Raw genomic sequence first — 16,687 nt, forward strand, 5'->3', positions numbered from 1 at the left:
CCATCAGGATGGTGGGAGCTCTTCCACCGCCCTGGTACCATGCAATTAAATCCATCAACGCCTCCCCCATTCTTGAACAAAGAGGGCTAAAGGCTAGCAAGGGGGTGAATCAGTGCAGATGAATGAGAGTAACAGCAGATACAAACTGCCTACTCCTTCCTCTACAAAATTTGCAATGTTTCAGGGTGCTTGCAAGACTTTTTTTTTCCACTTCAGTGCCCAGTTGGGCAAGCAGATTTCAAATTATTGCAGAACACTTGCCTGGACATGAAAATTAGTTGCCTGTAAAAAAAAAGTCCCAAAATATGATAAAATCATATAGAAAATCACTTGTAAGTCAAGGGCTTAAAGGACAAGTTCACCTTCATAAACATAAGGATTGAGAGAATGTAGTAATATTAGTAGAACTCATCAGTGAAAGTTTGAGGAAAATCGGACAATCCGTTCAAAAGTTATGATTTTTTGAAGTTTTTGTGCAGTAACCGCTGGATGAGGAGACTACTGCAGTGTACGATGTCACATGCGTACAACAATATAACGAAAATATAAAGAGAATTTCATAAAATTCCATCTTTTGAAAAAAGTACACATTCCCATCACTCGTTACCGACAAATGTTATGGGTAATATTATTCCCCCTGCCTTTAGAAAGAGGCAAGTCAAGTGCTCTTTTATTATGCGAAAAAAGTGGAAATATGTTGAATTTTCTTTTACATTTCCTTTATACTGTTGTACGCATATGACTCACAAACTGTAGTAGTCTCCTCATCCAGCGGTTCCAACACAAAAATTTAAAAAATTCATAACTTTTGCATTGATTGTCCAATTTTCCTCAAACTTTCACTGATGTGTTCTACTAATATTGTTGCATTTTCTCAATCCTTATGTTTTTGAAGGTGAACTTGTCCTTTAATAAAACAAAGTCAATCGAATAAACAGCACACGTTGATTCACACACTTAAACACATTGGAGTAACGAACTTGGTTTGGTAGAGTGTTGGTGTTGCATTGCATTGGGGCTTCATCATGTAAGTGTTGGAAAGTTGCTGGAATGAAATTAGTAAGTGCATTGCATCACTAAATAGTCACTATCTTTGGACTTCTGTATGGGTGACTTTGTAGGCTTCAAAACTTTTTAGCTTTCCCAAATCAGGCAAACATTTTTTCTCATTTTTCCAAAACACTTGCCCGACTGTGATTTTCACTTGCCCCGGCCCATCGGGCAAGTGTTTATGTAGCACCTTACGTCTGAACTCAAGGCACACCTCTCACTCTCCAGGCGAAGCTTGTCACATACTTGTTTGTTTTCCTTGGCTTGTTTTGACCACTTTTGATGTAAAGGTGTTCAAGAGGTTTGAATTGTATCCATACAATTGTATGTGTGTGTCGGTGGGACTCTTGAAGTTCAAGGTAGACGGGATGACACATGGCCTAAGGGGGCTGGCCAGAAATAATTCCCATTTCCTAAAACATGAGCCATCTACTGATTCCAGGCCTTTTGGAGTTGCACCACCTAGTCTCTTTAACTAGTCTGAGTTCCAGCCACTATTGTATTTATTTTTGTCTCTTTAGTTTCATTGGTAATTTTGAGATATTTTACTTCATATAATATATGTATAGATTTGATCAAGTTTATGCTCCTTTATGTGTTTTCTGGTTTGAATTTTAAATGAACAAAACCTCCTTCCGGTGCCAGAATATCCCAGGTGCATCATTGGGTGTCACGTTTGGGTGTCATCATCTCGCTTATGGTACAGAATTAAGGTTACTAAATAACTTTCAGGGAAATTTAGGCAGTTGGTAAATGCAAAGATTTTTTGATTATCAGGTTAGAAACATCTTTCTGAAGTGCCAACAAAAGTGGGACCACAAAAACTTTTGAGCCAGAAACGCATTTCTGTAGAGATGATAAATTTTTTGCAACTAGATGTTTTAAAATGCATTAATAGTTCAGGCCTGCCCACACCAACCACTGCCAACTACACTGTCACACATCTCCGCTCCTCGCGTCAAACTGCGCAATGGAGTTGTGCAGTGACAAGGCCTCCCTCTTGACTGACGATAGAGATGATAAACTAAACAAGTCAAGAAATGCGATCCGAAATTAAGGCCTTTATAAATGCATTGTGATATTGGGTATTGAAACATGTTTGAAACATGGGAAAGATGATAAATGCAGCCTTTAAGTTCCTTTTGTCATGTGAATGAACTTTTCTGTATTTCAGCCAATAGAATTTTTTGCTGTTGTTTTTGCAGCAAAAGGTGTATTATAAAGACCTGTCATTATGATGTAATGATATAAAATGTTGAAACTTTTGAATGTGAAGGGTTGATGTAAAAACACCATCAGGGTTAGATTTTGCCAGAATAAAATTGTATAGTGCATGTAATGGCTGACAGGTTTGGAAGGGCAGAGCTGAGCAGGAAAGATCTGTGTGTATTCGTCTGAAGTGAAGTAGCTATGATGAGAGACAGGTATCCTGTTTAGGTTAGGACTGTTCTACGCAACCCTGGGGAAGTTGTCTAAGATATTAAAAGAACTTTAATTTGTATGAAGCATCGTGTGTATATATGTAGGTGGGGATGGGGGAGCCTGGTTTCTATCAACACCAGCATGTTACAGCCTGACGTTGCTGTGAAACCCTTTAGGCTGTACAATCTTACAATACTTACTTTGCAGTATCCATGTAACATAATTTGTGATATCTGAGAAAGTAAGCTTTTCATGTTGAAATGGCTGGAATTTGCTGCACAGATGTACAATGTTGTAGCTTAAAGCCACTGTTTACCATTGGGAGCAGTGGTTGAATAAATGTGTGAGTTATCACATTTGATGCATATGTATAGTTTAGTTGTATCACAAAACACCCCACTATATAACAATTTTGCAATCAAGCCACAAATGTGAGGAGACATCACTAATTTTCTACATTAACCATAACTGAGGACGATTTATTCTAGAAACAATTTTGATCAAATTGTTTTTCACATTTTTCTTTATATCTATTGATACTTAGTATTGATTATTACATACTGATAAACATTTGCACATTGTTCTTTCATCCATAACTCACATTTTGAGAACTATTTTGAAGCACTAGAATGTGAACAATAGGTTTTTTTTTTCACCTGCAAATGGTAAGTAGTGTTTTTAAACAGTTAAAGGATATGATGGAAAATCATAGGAGCATGTTGTGTATGCTTGCTATCTGCTACCCATGTAGTCTCACCGTAAGTTTTGATATCTTGGCGTTTCTGATGGCATCTGCCACATTGAAAAGAAGTGCATGTGTAGCTGGTTGAAAATAGGGAGATGGGTATACAAAAGATGTTGATGACCTTCAGTGCGATACGACTTGTATTCTCCATTTTGAAAGCAGCAGTCTGACTCAACCACATTCTTCCAGCATAGGAGGGTGGGATGCACTGGAAAATATATTTTCTTCGCTAGATTTTAATTTGCAATTATGTGGCGCATTCTCATCTGAAAAAATTGTGATGTTTGTGCACTTTCCATTCACATTGCAATGAAAAACTGTGTAGCGACATCGCAAGTTTTTACTACCATAATTTGCATGTGCAGTTGGCAAGGTAGTAAAAGGCATACTGACTGTTGCCATGGTGTATTATAGTAGCTCGGGCTGCCTGTTGTATATTTTTGTGTGTGTGATTTTGGGGAAGAATACAGAACTCATGTTACAAATGTTGAGTCACTGTTTTGTGGTATTAAACTGTTCTCTTTTTTTTTCTTTTTTAATGGTGTCACTTCTCACAAAGTTGGGAAATTTGCACTCCTGTCCTTGATTTTTCTGGTTGAAGGTGTCTTTTTGGAACCAGTTGTTCAACGTACCTGTACTTCAGTTGCCCAGCAACTTTCACCCATTGATTATCTGATTTTTCCAAAGTTGCAATTTTTCCTTGGGAGCACCTTAATATTGGGCAACTACCGAGTGAACCACAAGAAGTCTAATATTTCTCAAATATGCCTTCCATGCATTTCTAAGCCTTCTTTCTAATATCTAGAAAGCAAGTGAGCATCGTAAGTCAAATGAACCAATTACAAGAAGAGTGAGAAGTAGTAAGTTCAAGCAATATCACTGAGAATTTCAGAGGAATCGTGAAAGTCAATATACCAGTTGAATGGTAGGAATGCAAAGTCCTCTAACATTGCATTTTGATACTGGTATTTCAATTAAAGTAGGCTTTTCTGGACACAAAATCACAAAAATCCTGGCATAGTATTAAGTTGTCCTGTGAAAGGTTTTATAATGACTACACATTTTACAGAAGTTTATCTCTTTTTAGTTTAGTCTTGCTTATCGTTTGTCATGGGTTGGTTATTTGAATATGCTGGTCAAAACAAAGAAAGTCAGTACTTCTCTGTCATTACAGAAAATCAGGGTTTTTTTCGGGGGGGGGGGAGGCAGGATTTTTGATTGAATATGTGTAGAATTATCCCTTTAAAGGCATGGTAAGAGAGCAATTTTGAATTGCTTTGAGTCATTGATGAAAATCTCCAATGAACTGAACAAAATATGTAATGATGCAGTGAATGCTTTCATGTGCAAAAGAAACAAAAATTGTGTGCATTAAAGGTGATTTTTTTTTTAATCCCCAGGTCAATGAAATGTCAGTTGCTATATTGCGTACCGAATTCTAGGTATGCTCAGTTAGCATATTATGTAATTGTGAACATACCCTTGATTACCCTGTTGTCATTGCATCCTGAAAACACTTTGCCCTTTGGATTCTTGCTACATGTATTAAATTACGATACACACACATATATACGTGTAGTTATACACACATACAGTTTTACTAAGTACAACTTTACGTCACTGTCTCTCACAATCATAGTACGGTTCCTTGAACAGATTTTTCCATAGCTAACCAGAGCAGACGCAAGCCTTGTGGCTTGTGCCGTCATTAATTGTCTTACATGACATTGCTTCACTTCCTTTTGGGGAAAAAAACAAACAACAACAATAAACTATTAAAAACATGAAATTACAGTGGTGACCGCTTCATTAAGAGGGGTCGGGAGACAAGTTTTTCTCCTGTTTAAGCGGTGGCTGGTATTGACCCATGCAAACCACACAACATGAAGCCCAGTATGTGGGCATTATATATGCACAGTTACTGTATTATACCCACTAATAACCACAGCAACAAGTGCACATGTTATGACACACAGACATAAAACGGCGATTAAAAAAGACACAGCAGTCTCATAATTTGGGCAAATGTATCATCGAAACAAACCTTCATTCCTTTGATCCACAAAATGACCCTTTGTAGAGTTCACAGTACATGTCAGGTAACGATATCTGTGACTTTAAACAACATGCACATTATGATGACACTGTATAAAGAACCAAGGTTGTATTTATGTCCTGTAGGGTCAGTTAATATCTTGTGGATGGTATCAATTTCTTTGGCGGCACGCTATATCTGGTAGAAAGAATCAAAAGTCCCTGTCCCTATACCTTGCCTTTGAGTAGGAAGTGCTGTAGACATGTTCGAGGTTACGGGTATCATGAATGTGTTCCGTTCCATCTTACTCGTGTCCTCTTGCTTGAATCGTGTTTAATCTGCTACAGTTCCACACCTTTTGTAGTAGTTGGTGTCATACTGGTTAACAGCTTCGCCACAGCCACTCAGCCATAGCAATATCAGCTGTCCATGGGGCTATTAGGTGTTTTCATTCAGTAGATTACAAAATCCTCTTTCATTTCAGTCATGTATATATGTGTAATTGTTATAAAGTTCCAAAATTAAAAGAAAAACAAACCTCTTGATACCTCAATCTATGACTGATTATTTAAGAAATTGTCAACATTTAGAAAATAAAAAATTATAAGTTTTCTCCTAATTTTGTGTTGATGTTATTTTGCATTAACATTAAAGTAACAACCACAAAGGTCAAAACAACAATTATCATCTGATTGTTTTCATTTCTTTTTAGCATGAAAACCATTATAAAAAAACAGTAATTTCAAGTTATTAACACTTGTCCCTTTCTAAAAATGGACAGAGGTGTTTTAGAATAGCCTTGGACTTTATCTTGTGTTGTTGTCAGTGTGTGTAGAAATGTTTCAAAACGACGTAATCGTTGGTCTTGAGATTTAGATACCTTTCCTGAACAAACAGCATTTTGAATCATTTGTATGCATTGATTCTGGATTTGGGGATTTGATGATCAGAGTTGTGCATCAATAGGAGTTAGGATGGTAGGATGTAGTACAAGGTACAGATTTCCTGCGAGTAATCCTTCATAACGAACCATGGCTTTAGTGCCATATCCTATCAAAATGAACTGTTGAAAAGTTGATTCGTTTTTTAAATGGAAAAATTACAGCTATTTGCTACAGGATGCAACAGATTGCAGTTGATAATGTAGCTGTATGCAGTGTAATAGAAGCTCCAAAGCATTACAGCTAAGCTCTGTAAAGCCATGTCTTTAGATCATTCCTCTCTCATAGAATTTTTGGTACAATTTCTCATTATATGGTGATAAATGGCTTATATACAGTTAACTACTTGCAAATATTCCTTTAATACTTTACAAGGTGTTAAAAAGAATAAAACAGAGAAGATGGCTAACAAACCTATTCTTTATATCAATTTTTTTTTCATCTGTTCCAATGCCTTATTTTATGAAATTATCTGTGTTTGTAACAATTTGGGAATGAAATACCTGATGGCTATTAGTAACAAAAATGTACAGTATATCACATTTGTATTGTTTTTGCTATTCTGTTTTGTTTCTTCTGTAGGGTGATGTAACAAGGTTATTTCACGCAGAACAGGAGAAGTTTTTGACGTGCGACGAGTACCGCAAGAAGAGTTACGTCTTTCTGCGAACCACTGGGAGGGCATCAGCTGCGGCCGCTACCAGCTCCAAGGCACTGTGGGAAGTTGAGGTAAAGTTTTCGCCATCTTTGATATGTTTCCATTTTTTTCATGTGATTCATTTTTTTTTGTACAAGATATGATAATCGGTGACAGATCACTGTTATCGTAAGCTGCTATACAGTGTATGCATACACATGAATTATGCAGGTATTGGTTTTATATTCAAATGGGGGGGGGGGGGGGGGATAAACTCAATCTGAGTGTTCCCTGCCCCCCATATCTTTCTGCTCTAGCTGAATCCACATTTGTGTGTCAGGGAGTCTTTCCCTTTAAAGCTAGGGTCAATGAGAGCTTTTAAAGCTGCCCTGAATGCATGGCTTGCTCTGTCTGTCGGGCATTACCGACAGTGAATTATTTTTTCAACTTGGCCACATCTCCGCCCAAGGGTGATTTTAGCTAGCAACACGTGCAACAGACTGTACGATGACGGATGACCTCATGACCCACAGTGCACCATCGTGGATGAAAATGCTATTTCAGGCATTTTGTCTTTAAAGGGATGATATAGTTTTGGTTGTGACCTAATTTCAGGTTTCTAACATTTTTTTGTGAGATAATGAGAAACCTCTATGAAATATGAAAGAGCATGTAATTCTATGAGGAATTCAACGTTTATTAGATGAAAATTGGTTTTGAAATGGCTGAGATATCCAAAAAAGAGCGATTCTAATAAAGTGTGGGACCCACACTTTATTACGATCGCTTTGTTTTACTTTGTTTTTGGATGTTTCAGTCATTCCAAACCCGATTTTCATCAAATAAGCTTTAAATTCCTCTTAAAATGGTATGTTCTGTACTATATAATAAGTGTTTTCTTGGTATCTCGCAAAAAGTTAAAAGCCCAATTCTCATCTCCACCAATACTGTACCATCCCTTTAATGCCCCAGGGCGAAAGGGATATGGGAGGGGTGGGTTGGTGGAAGTGCATGGGCTAGGACAGGAAAAATTCCGGGGGGGGGGGGGGGGGGGGGGGATGGGGGAGGTTTTCTTCAGACCATGAATTAAAATTTGCACAAAAGTATTTGCTGCACATTAACATAACATTGGAGTTGCAGTTTAATCATATCAGTCTCTCTTTGTGTGGATTTATTTAATGTGACCACTGTAGGGCCATCGAAGTGCTTATGAGCAAACTACTACAGCAAGAACAAGAGTTATCTCATTGTTAGCACTTTTAAACTGACTCGATTTTAATGGAAAGAGGGAGCAGCTCTCATCTGCAAACACCTGGAAGGTTTTGAAATGGAAAATACGTGGGAGACAGAACATATCTCAGCATTTACATTGGTGTGATGACATCTACAGTAGTGTAGCTGGTTTTTAAAAAAATATTTTTAGAGGAAAGACCTTTTTAGGGTATTGTATACCAGGTAATTATTACCAGTTACATAGCCAGCAGCAGTATCTTGGTAGAGATATCATAAGTAAATTGTGGTATCAAACCGGTTTACTGCAGCTCATAAAATCATACTTAAAATGAATACTGAATGTTTAATAGTGAGAATATGTTGCATAGGATAAGCCATGTCATAATGGAGCACTGGGCTTGCACTCAACTGTATACAAAAAGAAACAGACAAACAAATGTCGAAATTCAAAAAATTAGGAAAAGAGCAAAACAACCAGAAAAATGAGAATGTGAAGAGGGAGTTTGTTTGGCTGGAAACGTGTAATCGGATGGAGAATTAACCCTACCTGAGGAAGCATGGGTGGGACTATTGATACTGCGCTTTACTCTTGCAGTGGTAGAGAGCAAGTCTGGCCAGCTCATTTTTCAAGCTCCTAGCTTGAGGATGTAGAGAAAAATACAAGGAAACCCTCTCTTTAAAAAAATGATAACAAATATATTATACACCCATTGCCCCCTCTGTGGAAGATTTGTTCTGCTCTTGACTGGACATAGACTTGATTTGACATCACATCATTGTTGATGTTTTTAAGGTGATTACTGAAGGCCATGTAACAAGGATGCAATGTCTCTTCATGGAAGATTCAAATTATATCTTTTTAAATGTGTATCAAAAGCAGAGTATGTATTGTAATCATAGTTCTAGTAGCTTCAAGAACTGCAATATCTGTTGTTTGGAATAGACATGATATTCAATATTTATATGGCAACAACTGTGAATGTGATATGTAGGTGAAAGGGCAACTTAGATGGAAATTTCGCAGCAGAAATATGCTGGCAGGGCATGCAAAACCAGTAGCATAGGCAGTCTTCGATATGATAAAATTTTAATGCATGAGAAGTTGCTAAAATTGTTTTTCCTTGAATATCAGTCCATGAGTGGTTGGGCCTTTGTGAGTCGTTATTGTGTATAAACAGCTACATTTACAAGTAGTTTAATGGCACAGTGTGAGGAAAAACAATTGCGATAAGAGCTATTACCTGGTATCGAAATGCATTATGAATGACAATGAGCATTACCAGCAAAAATCAATATTGGTGTTTGCTAAAAGTGATTTACACATCTGCATGTACTTCTTCATAATGAAATTATTTTGAGTGGTAACCTCAATATATTGCGATTATGTCCAGTGTATGTCCACAAAATCTGTATTCATCGATCTGGGCGAGATAGGTTGCCACCAATATAGCAAATGAATTTATTTTGGTCATTCAAAACTATGTCATCAAATTGGCAGCTTTTAATTTGATATCTCCATTGCATCCTCTGCCCATGGCCTTGGCCGAGTTCTGAGCGTGTGCTCGACTGCTGTTGTGGACTCCTGTTCGATGGAGCTGTGTGTTTGTGTGTTTATGTGTTTGTGTTTGTGTGTGTGTGTGTGTGTGTGTGTGTGCGGGCGGTTGATGAGTCAAAAGTTAATTGACGTTGCGCAGCCCAAGGCACCAAACTGCCGAGTGTTATGCTCCATAATCACTGTTGAATCATAGCTTGTCTTGAGCAATTTAGATGCTTGTTTGTGTGTATTTGTATGCATTTGTCTTTGGTGAATTGGACTGACAGTTTTGACCTGTATCTTTAAACCTACTTGGTCTTCACTGCTCTATTACTGAGTAATACCATTGCAGACATATTGCTGTGTACAATGTTGATGGTACTTTGCAGTGGGGGATTTAGAGGGGAGCGCACCAGGCGCGCACCCCCTCTTTATTTTTTGTTAAACAAAAGAAATAAAAAGAAATAAAATAGGGCGTGCACCTCCCTTTAATTTTGTAGAAGCGCCTCCCCTGTATGGAATTCCTTGATCTGCCCCTGCTTTGTGAGGTTGTGGTGATGAAAGGGTTTATCAGAAGAATGATGCATAGTGCAGAACTTTGCGTTATCATCAGTAGGTACCAAGTGCTTAACCTTGATATTGTGAATTGGTCATGAGAAGAAATTCATTATATTTCCAAGTCACTTTTAAAACTTTTGGGATGTATACACGTACATCATATACCCATTTAGATGCTGAAAATGAAATGATTAATTTCTAATGTCATCAAGGTTAGCATTGTAATAAATTATTCCTTGTTATTAAAACAAAAAGGAAAAGAAAGAACAAAAATTTGTATACAACATGCATAGTCTCCCATGATGAGAATTCATAAAATTTCTCTGTGTTGAGAGGATTATCCTATCATACTTGAGGCATTTTTAGAATGGAGATCGATGATTACATTCCATACTTTTTGTCTTTGAAAATTTGATTTGATTTACCATTACAAGTAAGATCCTTTGTGTCTGTAAGGCAATATTTACTTTTAGATTTACCTCTAAATGTGAAGAAAATTTTGTGGTAAATGCTTTTAGAGAGGAGATATCTCCTCACAAAAGAGAATGCCAATCTCTAGCCACTGATCATTGCAAGGTGTATAAGAACCCTAGAGAAGATTTCATTTTCTACCATATCTTATTCCCCTGGCAATGTCTGCATATATCAAATACCTGGTTGGAACTTGATCGATTCCTCAAGGACATGTTGCTAATCACCTGCCCCAGGGTGGAAAAAAAAAGCTTGTTAAGAAAAAATTCCCAAACTATAAACATGGAAGAGAGAATACCGCCATCTCCTTTTGATGACCCGTAGCTTGGAGCATAGTGATAGCATCCTTATTAGCATCAATATCTCCTTTGATAGAACTTCATTATACCCTCACTCAATGAGTATCATCTGCGCAGACCTCAAAATCACCTTCTTATCAAAGCAATGTCTTCTTTGCATACGGGCGGTATATTATATTCCATGTGAAATGACCCTATTGATTTTCTCTGCTGTTGCTAGATGCTACAGTCGTTCTGCATATATTCATATTTAGGCCAGTGGAGTAGAGAATATGGTTTCCAGGAAGAATCCTGTTATATGGCAATTTTAGATAATTTAATTTAAACATCATCTTTTCTCTGTGCCAGACAGCCAACTGTCTGGGAATATGTAAATTTTGTTATACCGTAGTTATAGGTAAACTCGGCCTAGCGGGTAAAGTCGGCCCCCAGCGCGCACAGTACAACGACTTGTACTGCATGCGCAGTACAACTACTTGTACTGCATGCGCTGGGGGCCGACTTTACCCGCTCGGCCGAGTTTACCCATAACTACGGGAGTTATTTTTCAGACAGGTGTGTGTTCTTAGTAAATAAAGTAATAAATGAACAAATAAAAATAAAATTAATGAGATAATCTATGCATGTAGGTTTTTATAGATTAATAAGTTGATAAGTGATATATGTAAAGATATGTGAATAAAAGGTATGTAGACAAATAAATGAATAAATAGATTAATGATGAAATATTAGTTGCAGAATGCAATTCATATTAGAACAGCATGTGCTGAACTGTAGACCAATTACCCCTTTCCTTTTTTTTTTACCTGCAAGAAGTCGAAATATTTCCTTTGTGTCCCTTTGTTGTATTATGTGAATCAGACATTTCTCAGTTGTCAGGGACAGTTTCAGTACCTTGTGTAAATACATGATTGCTTATATTGAAAAAAGTAATGTCTATAAGGCAAGAAATGATTTTCGTATAAAAATGTTACATCATTGCCTTTGTGGTGTGTGTGTTTGCCTGTGTATCAAAGTGGGTTGTCATTCATGTTTGGGTGAAATTGTGTGAATTTCTTTGCCTGGATTATATTTGATCTCTGTACCATCCTGCTCTGCAATCTAATCACCATAAAATACATGATTTATCTAGATTTATGCTGAATTCGATGAAATTTGCTGCTTTGATTGAGTGAGAGTTTGATACACTTTAAAATATGTAAAAGGAACCCTTTAAGCATTGGAAAAGGTTGAAGAGTATGGAAGTGAAAATGATACAAGGTTTCTGTTTGGTGACACAACACTGGATCACCCTCTGCTCCCAGCTCATGGAAATTATTGGTGAAAACATCCTTATTCTCAGGAAAAAAAATAAGATAGTCACAGATATGAGCTTGGCATTTGGCATCATTCCTTTTGTGGTTGCAGGCACTGGCTGATGTGGTTGGAAGTTTACTGTGATGTTAAAGACAAGCTAGTGGGAGTGTGTGATGTTAGAGGCTTTTGTTTTACACTTGATAATAATATTAATGTAGAATGATAAAGGTAACAATGTGTTGGGGGGGGGGGGGGAGGGATAGCCTGTCTCACATGATCATTCGAAGCGCTTAAACAACAAATGTGACTCGCAAGCTGAGTATCTTTTACCATTCTGTTGACCAGCAGACGGTGTTGGGAGATAAGACAAACTGTACAACTTGAGAATCGTGACTGCAAGCATGTGATTAGGACGCATCACGTTCGAAGAACACATTAAGATGAAACAAAGTAATTGATGAATGACTTGTCAAGGGTACATGTGAATGCAATGAAGTATCTGATAACTGCTACTGCAGCACTGATTTTGTGGAGTAGGTCACCAGATTATCTTAGAGCTGAGACAGACACTAATCAAGTTGCAAAATCTTTAAAAAGTTTTTTTTTCTGTAAAGTGCATGGAGAGGCTTTTAGATTTTTATGCACAGTATATGCGAATTATGATGATCATTGTTTTGATAATGTAACCTTAAAAGACAAAGAAGGAAAATGCAGTGGATGATTGTGTGTCCCCACTACATCAGATATGAGTTGTAGAAAATTGAATAAAAAGAAAAAAAAATAGGAAAGATGTATGTATGAAAGAGGGGGAGCTTGAACTCTTCCTCATATCCTGATGTCAATGAAAATTTCTGCATGGAAGGTTTGTGATGTGCAACAGTTGTATACCTAGCAAATTGTGACTCAGACAGGCCCGTATATTGTGGAATGTGGAACAGGGGAAGTAAATGGAAAAGGCTGTCATGGTGTAAACCATTTTTTTCCTTTCATGAACCCCATGGAAAGTTATTCCAGGAAGAAGCCATTTCATCTCATCTAAATGGAATGGTTGAGAAAAAACAATCTGATGAGACAAGTAGCACAGTATGAAATATGAAAACAATCAATCATGTGATCAATTTGATATATTGAGCTATTCAATGAGGTCCTGTTTCATTCATCAGAAACATGTGATTAAACATACCTACTACAATGTATATTGGGATGTCATCTTTTTTTAATCTCATACTCAAGTACTTTTCAAAGAACTCTCACTACCTGTATAGTATGAAGCATGTGGACAGTTTAATAGGACATGTGCTAGATATGATTTATATTTGTTGTTTTATTCTTTATTTTTTTATTTCTTTCCATCTTCCTTTAACAGGTGTGAATAAACCTCTTTCAGTAACCAAGGAAAGTTGAAATGACCAATTTCTGTAGCTGAAGCTCACAGTGTAAAAATTACCCAGATGTGTTTGTTACAATGTATGTCAGAGAATACTCTGTGTTTATGATTCACTGTAGGTATTTGTTATTACCATTATGGGAAGACATACACATGTATCTGTCACATAAAAAGAATGATAAAGTTTATGTCTCACATACCTGTCATTTCAGAGTGGACAAGACAGTTTTCTTTTTCTATCGATGTACAAGTAGAAACTTTATTACAATATTTCTCGTCTATTTGCCTACCTTGACCTGCCCAGGTCGTGCAACACGATCCCTGCAGGGGTGGAGCCGGTCATTGGAACAGCCTCTTTCGCTTCAAACATCTTGCCACCGGACAGTACCTAGCAGCTGAGGTGAGATACTGTCCATGATCCACCCTTCCTCATGTTTTTCAGAGGAGTGTAGACAACCCTCCAAAGCATCTATCTACAGGATTCAGCATCATATTTTTATAACGTTACTCTTTAATAACCTTTAGTACCCATAAAATGCATTCTTGCATCATAAATGCTGAGCTGTTACTATACAACACACAATAGTGTAAAAGTAGGTAATTTCAGAGCACAGATTTTTCAGAGTATAGATTTTTAAGAGTAGAGATTTTTAAGAGTAGATTTTTGAGCACATAGATTTTTCAGGGTGTGAATGAGCTTAATAGCATGGTGACTGGATGAAGTTCCTGGTTCACAGTATGAGCTTGAACGGTTATGTCAGAAATGGACTCCTTTCCAATAATCATCTCATGACATCCATAAATGCAACAAATATTACAGCTGATATATATTCATGCAGGTTGACAACCAATCAGCAAAAAGCATTTTTAGCTGTTGAAATGGCAAATACAGTATTAAAGGGTTACGTTAATTTTGCAATAACTCACAGCTTTGCACGATAAAGCATGATCCAGAGATGTCACATGGCCAAACCCTAGGCCCTGAATCCTGTGACTTTGCCTTTGTCCGACCCTTCCCAGGCCGACAATGACCCAACCAAGGATCCCACTCGTGAGAAGCTGCGCGGCCCGCACGGCGGGACCACTTACCACCTCGTGCCAATGCATCATGGGAATGACATTGCTTCCATCTTCGAGCTGGACCCGACCACTCTCCAACGGGGGGATTCATTGGTGCCACGGTAAGCAAGAAAATATGATCTGTGATCGTGATGGTTGCAATAACAGTTGATATAGTAGTAGTGGTAGTGGTAGTGGTAATGGTAGTGGTTGTGGTAGTGATAGGGGTAGGAGTGGTGGTGGTGGTAGTGGTAGAGGTAGGGGTAGTGGCAGTGGTAGTGGTAGTAGTGGTGGTTGTGGTAGTGGTGGTGGTAGCGGTGGTTGTTGTAGTGGTATTGGCAACGGTATTGGTAGTGGCAGTGGTAGGAGTAGTGGTAGTGGTAATGGCAGTGGTAGTGGTATTAGAAGTGGTAGTTGTGGTTGTGGTAGTGGTGGTAGGGGTAGTGGCAGTGGTGACGTTGGTAGTGGAAGTGGTAGTAGTAATGGTGGTGGTGGTGGTGATGGTGATGGTGGTGATGGTAGTAGTAGTAGCAGTATTAGTGGTGATAGTGGTAGTACAGGGTAGTAATAATAATCATCATCAGGATAATGATGATAATGATTGTGATAGTGATTGTATTAATAGTATACAAATATACTTGGCCTTGAGAGTTTCTTGTTAAAACTATGGGCAGAGGTGACTCCAAACTAGTACTATTCACTGAGGGGCGCAGCCCCCGAAGTGAATAGTGCTAGTTTGGAGTCACCGAGGCCCATAGTTTTAACAAGAAACTCGAAACTAGGCAAAGTATATTTGTTTTATATTTTGGATCAAAAATTTGAATAAAAAGTGAAAATCATTATAAGCTTAGCCTAACCCCGGGACGCTCCGTGTACACAGTTACACTGCAACACTGCGTGTTGGGGCTGGTCGCAGTTAGGTTTAGCCGCACTGCGGCGGCAGCGCAGCGCCTGCAATACGCAACAGTGCGAGAGACCGGAAATTGAAAAACGTAGCAGCCGTGGCACCGCCAGAGTTGCCCGTCGCATGTATCCAAGCGCTCGTATGGCCGCTGCAAACCTGAACACTAGAATTCGGGACCGGACGTGGACGGACCACGTACACTTGATTGTAAAGAAGGGTGATTGTGACATCATTTTGCAAATAGTATATACTATTTGCAAAATGTCGTCATAAAAGTGACGTCATTTTGCAAATAGTACTTCATGGAGTGTCAAACACACCAACACTCTAAAATAGTTCAAAATACCTATAATCACGTGAAAGTCTTTTAACCAATCAATGGAAGACAAATTTTTGATCCAAAATATAACAACAAATATAGTAATGCTGCATTTAAAAAATAGATATTGCAATCACACCATGGTGTATCTTGATGCACATGCTATCCAAGAAAACATAGGCATTCAAATTAGAATTATATGGTGCACATCACAGAAACTAGTAATGAAAACAAAAGTCTGTATAAAGAGGCATTGATTTTAATTTGCAAATTAAATGATAGAGAGATTGAGGGATTGCATATATTCATGCTGACAGAGAAAAGAGGGTAAATGTGTGCATTCACCTTGCTGTGAATGAATGAATGAATACATGCCATAGACAGTCATTACCCCTCTCAGTATTGTGATATTAACATGTGATTGACATGATACATATTATGCGATATTTCTGATGGGCTGTCTGAGGAAAAGTTGTTTGCAGCAATGCCCCTGGTGTAAACTGCAAATCTCTCTACATCATGTGCATCACCATGCAAACCTTCAAGGGGCATGGGGCTGAATGAATGGAATCAGTTCCTTGCATTTATCACCGCTCATATCATCAGCTTATCCATGAAAAGTTCACTCGCAGTCGTGGAAAGGGAGCTGATAGAATGTTAAATTTCACTTAAAAGAGGTGATTGAAAAAAAGTGTAATGAAGTTCGATACCGAGACAAAAGGTTATCAGAAACGAGTGAGGAGTCTGTTCCAGCGATATCAATTCGCCAACGGGAAAGAGTAGGAGGGAATGTAGGC

At 38.0% G+C, this 16,687-nt stretch overlaps 1 protein-coding gene across 1 annotated transcript in view; it reads left to right on the forward strand.

The window, feature by feature from the left end:
- The window catches only part of LOC139742940 (inositol 1,4,5-trisphosphate receptor-like), a 146,872-nt gene that overhangs the window by 58,047 nt on the left and 72,138 nt on the right, over window positions 1–16,687 (forward strand). The window contains exons 8-10 of the mRNA XM_071653448.1: window positions 6,776–6,922; window positions 13,913–14,008; window positions 14,629–14,789. Coding sequence (XP_071509549.1) covers window positions 6,776–6,922; window positions 13,913–14,008; window positions 14,629–14,789 — 404 coding nt within the window. The remainder of the gene's footprint in view (window positions 1–6,775; window positions 6,923–13,912; window positions 14,009–14,628; window positions 14,790–16,687) is intronic.

The sequence above is a fragment of the Diadema antillarum genome, unplaced genomic scaffold, assembly GCF_040938485.1.
Source record: "Diadema antillarum isolate AM-2024a unplaced genomic scaffold, OU_Dant_1.0 seq00001039_RagTag, whole genome shotgun sequence".
NCBI classification, from domain to species: domain Eukaryota; kingdom Metazoa; phylum Echinodermata; class Echinoidea; order Diadematoida; family Diadematidae; genus Diadema; species Diadema antillarum.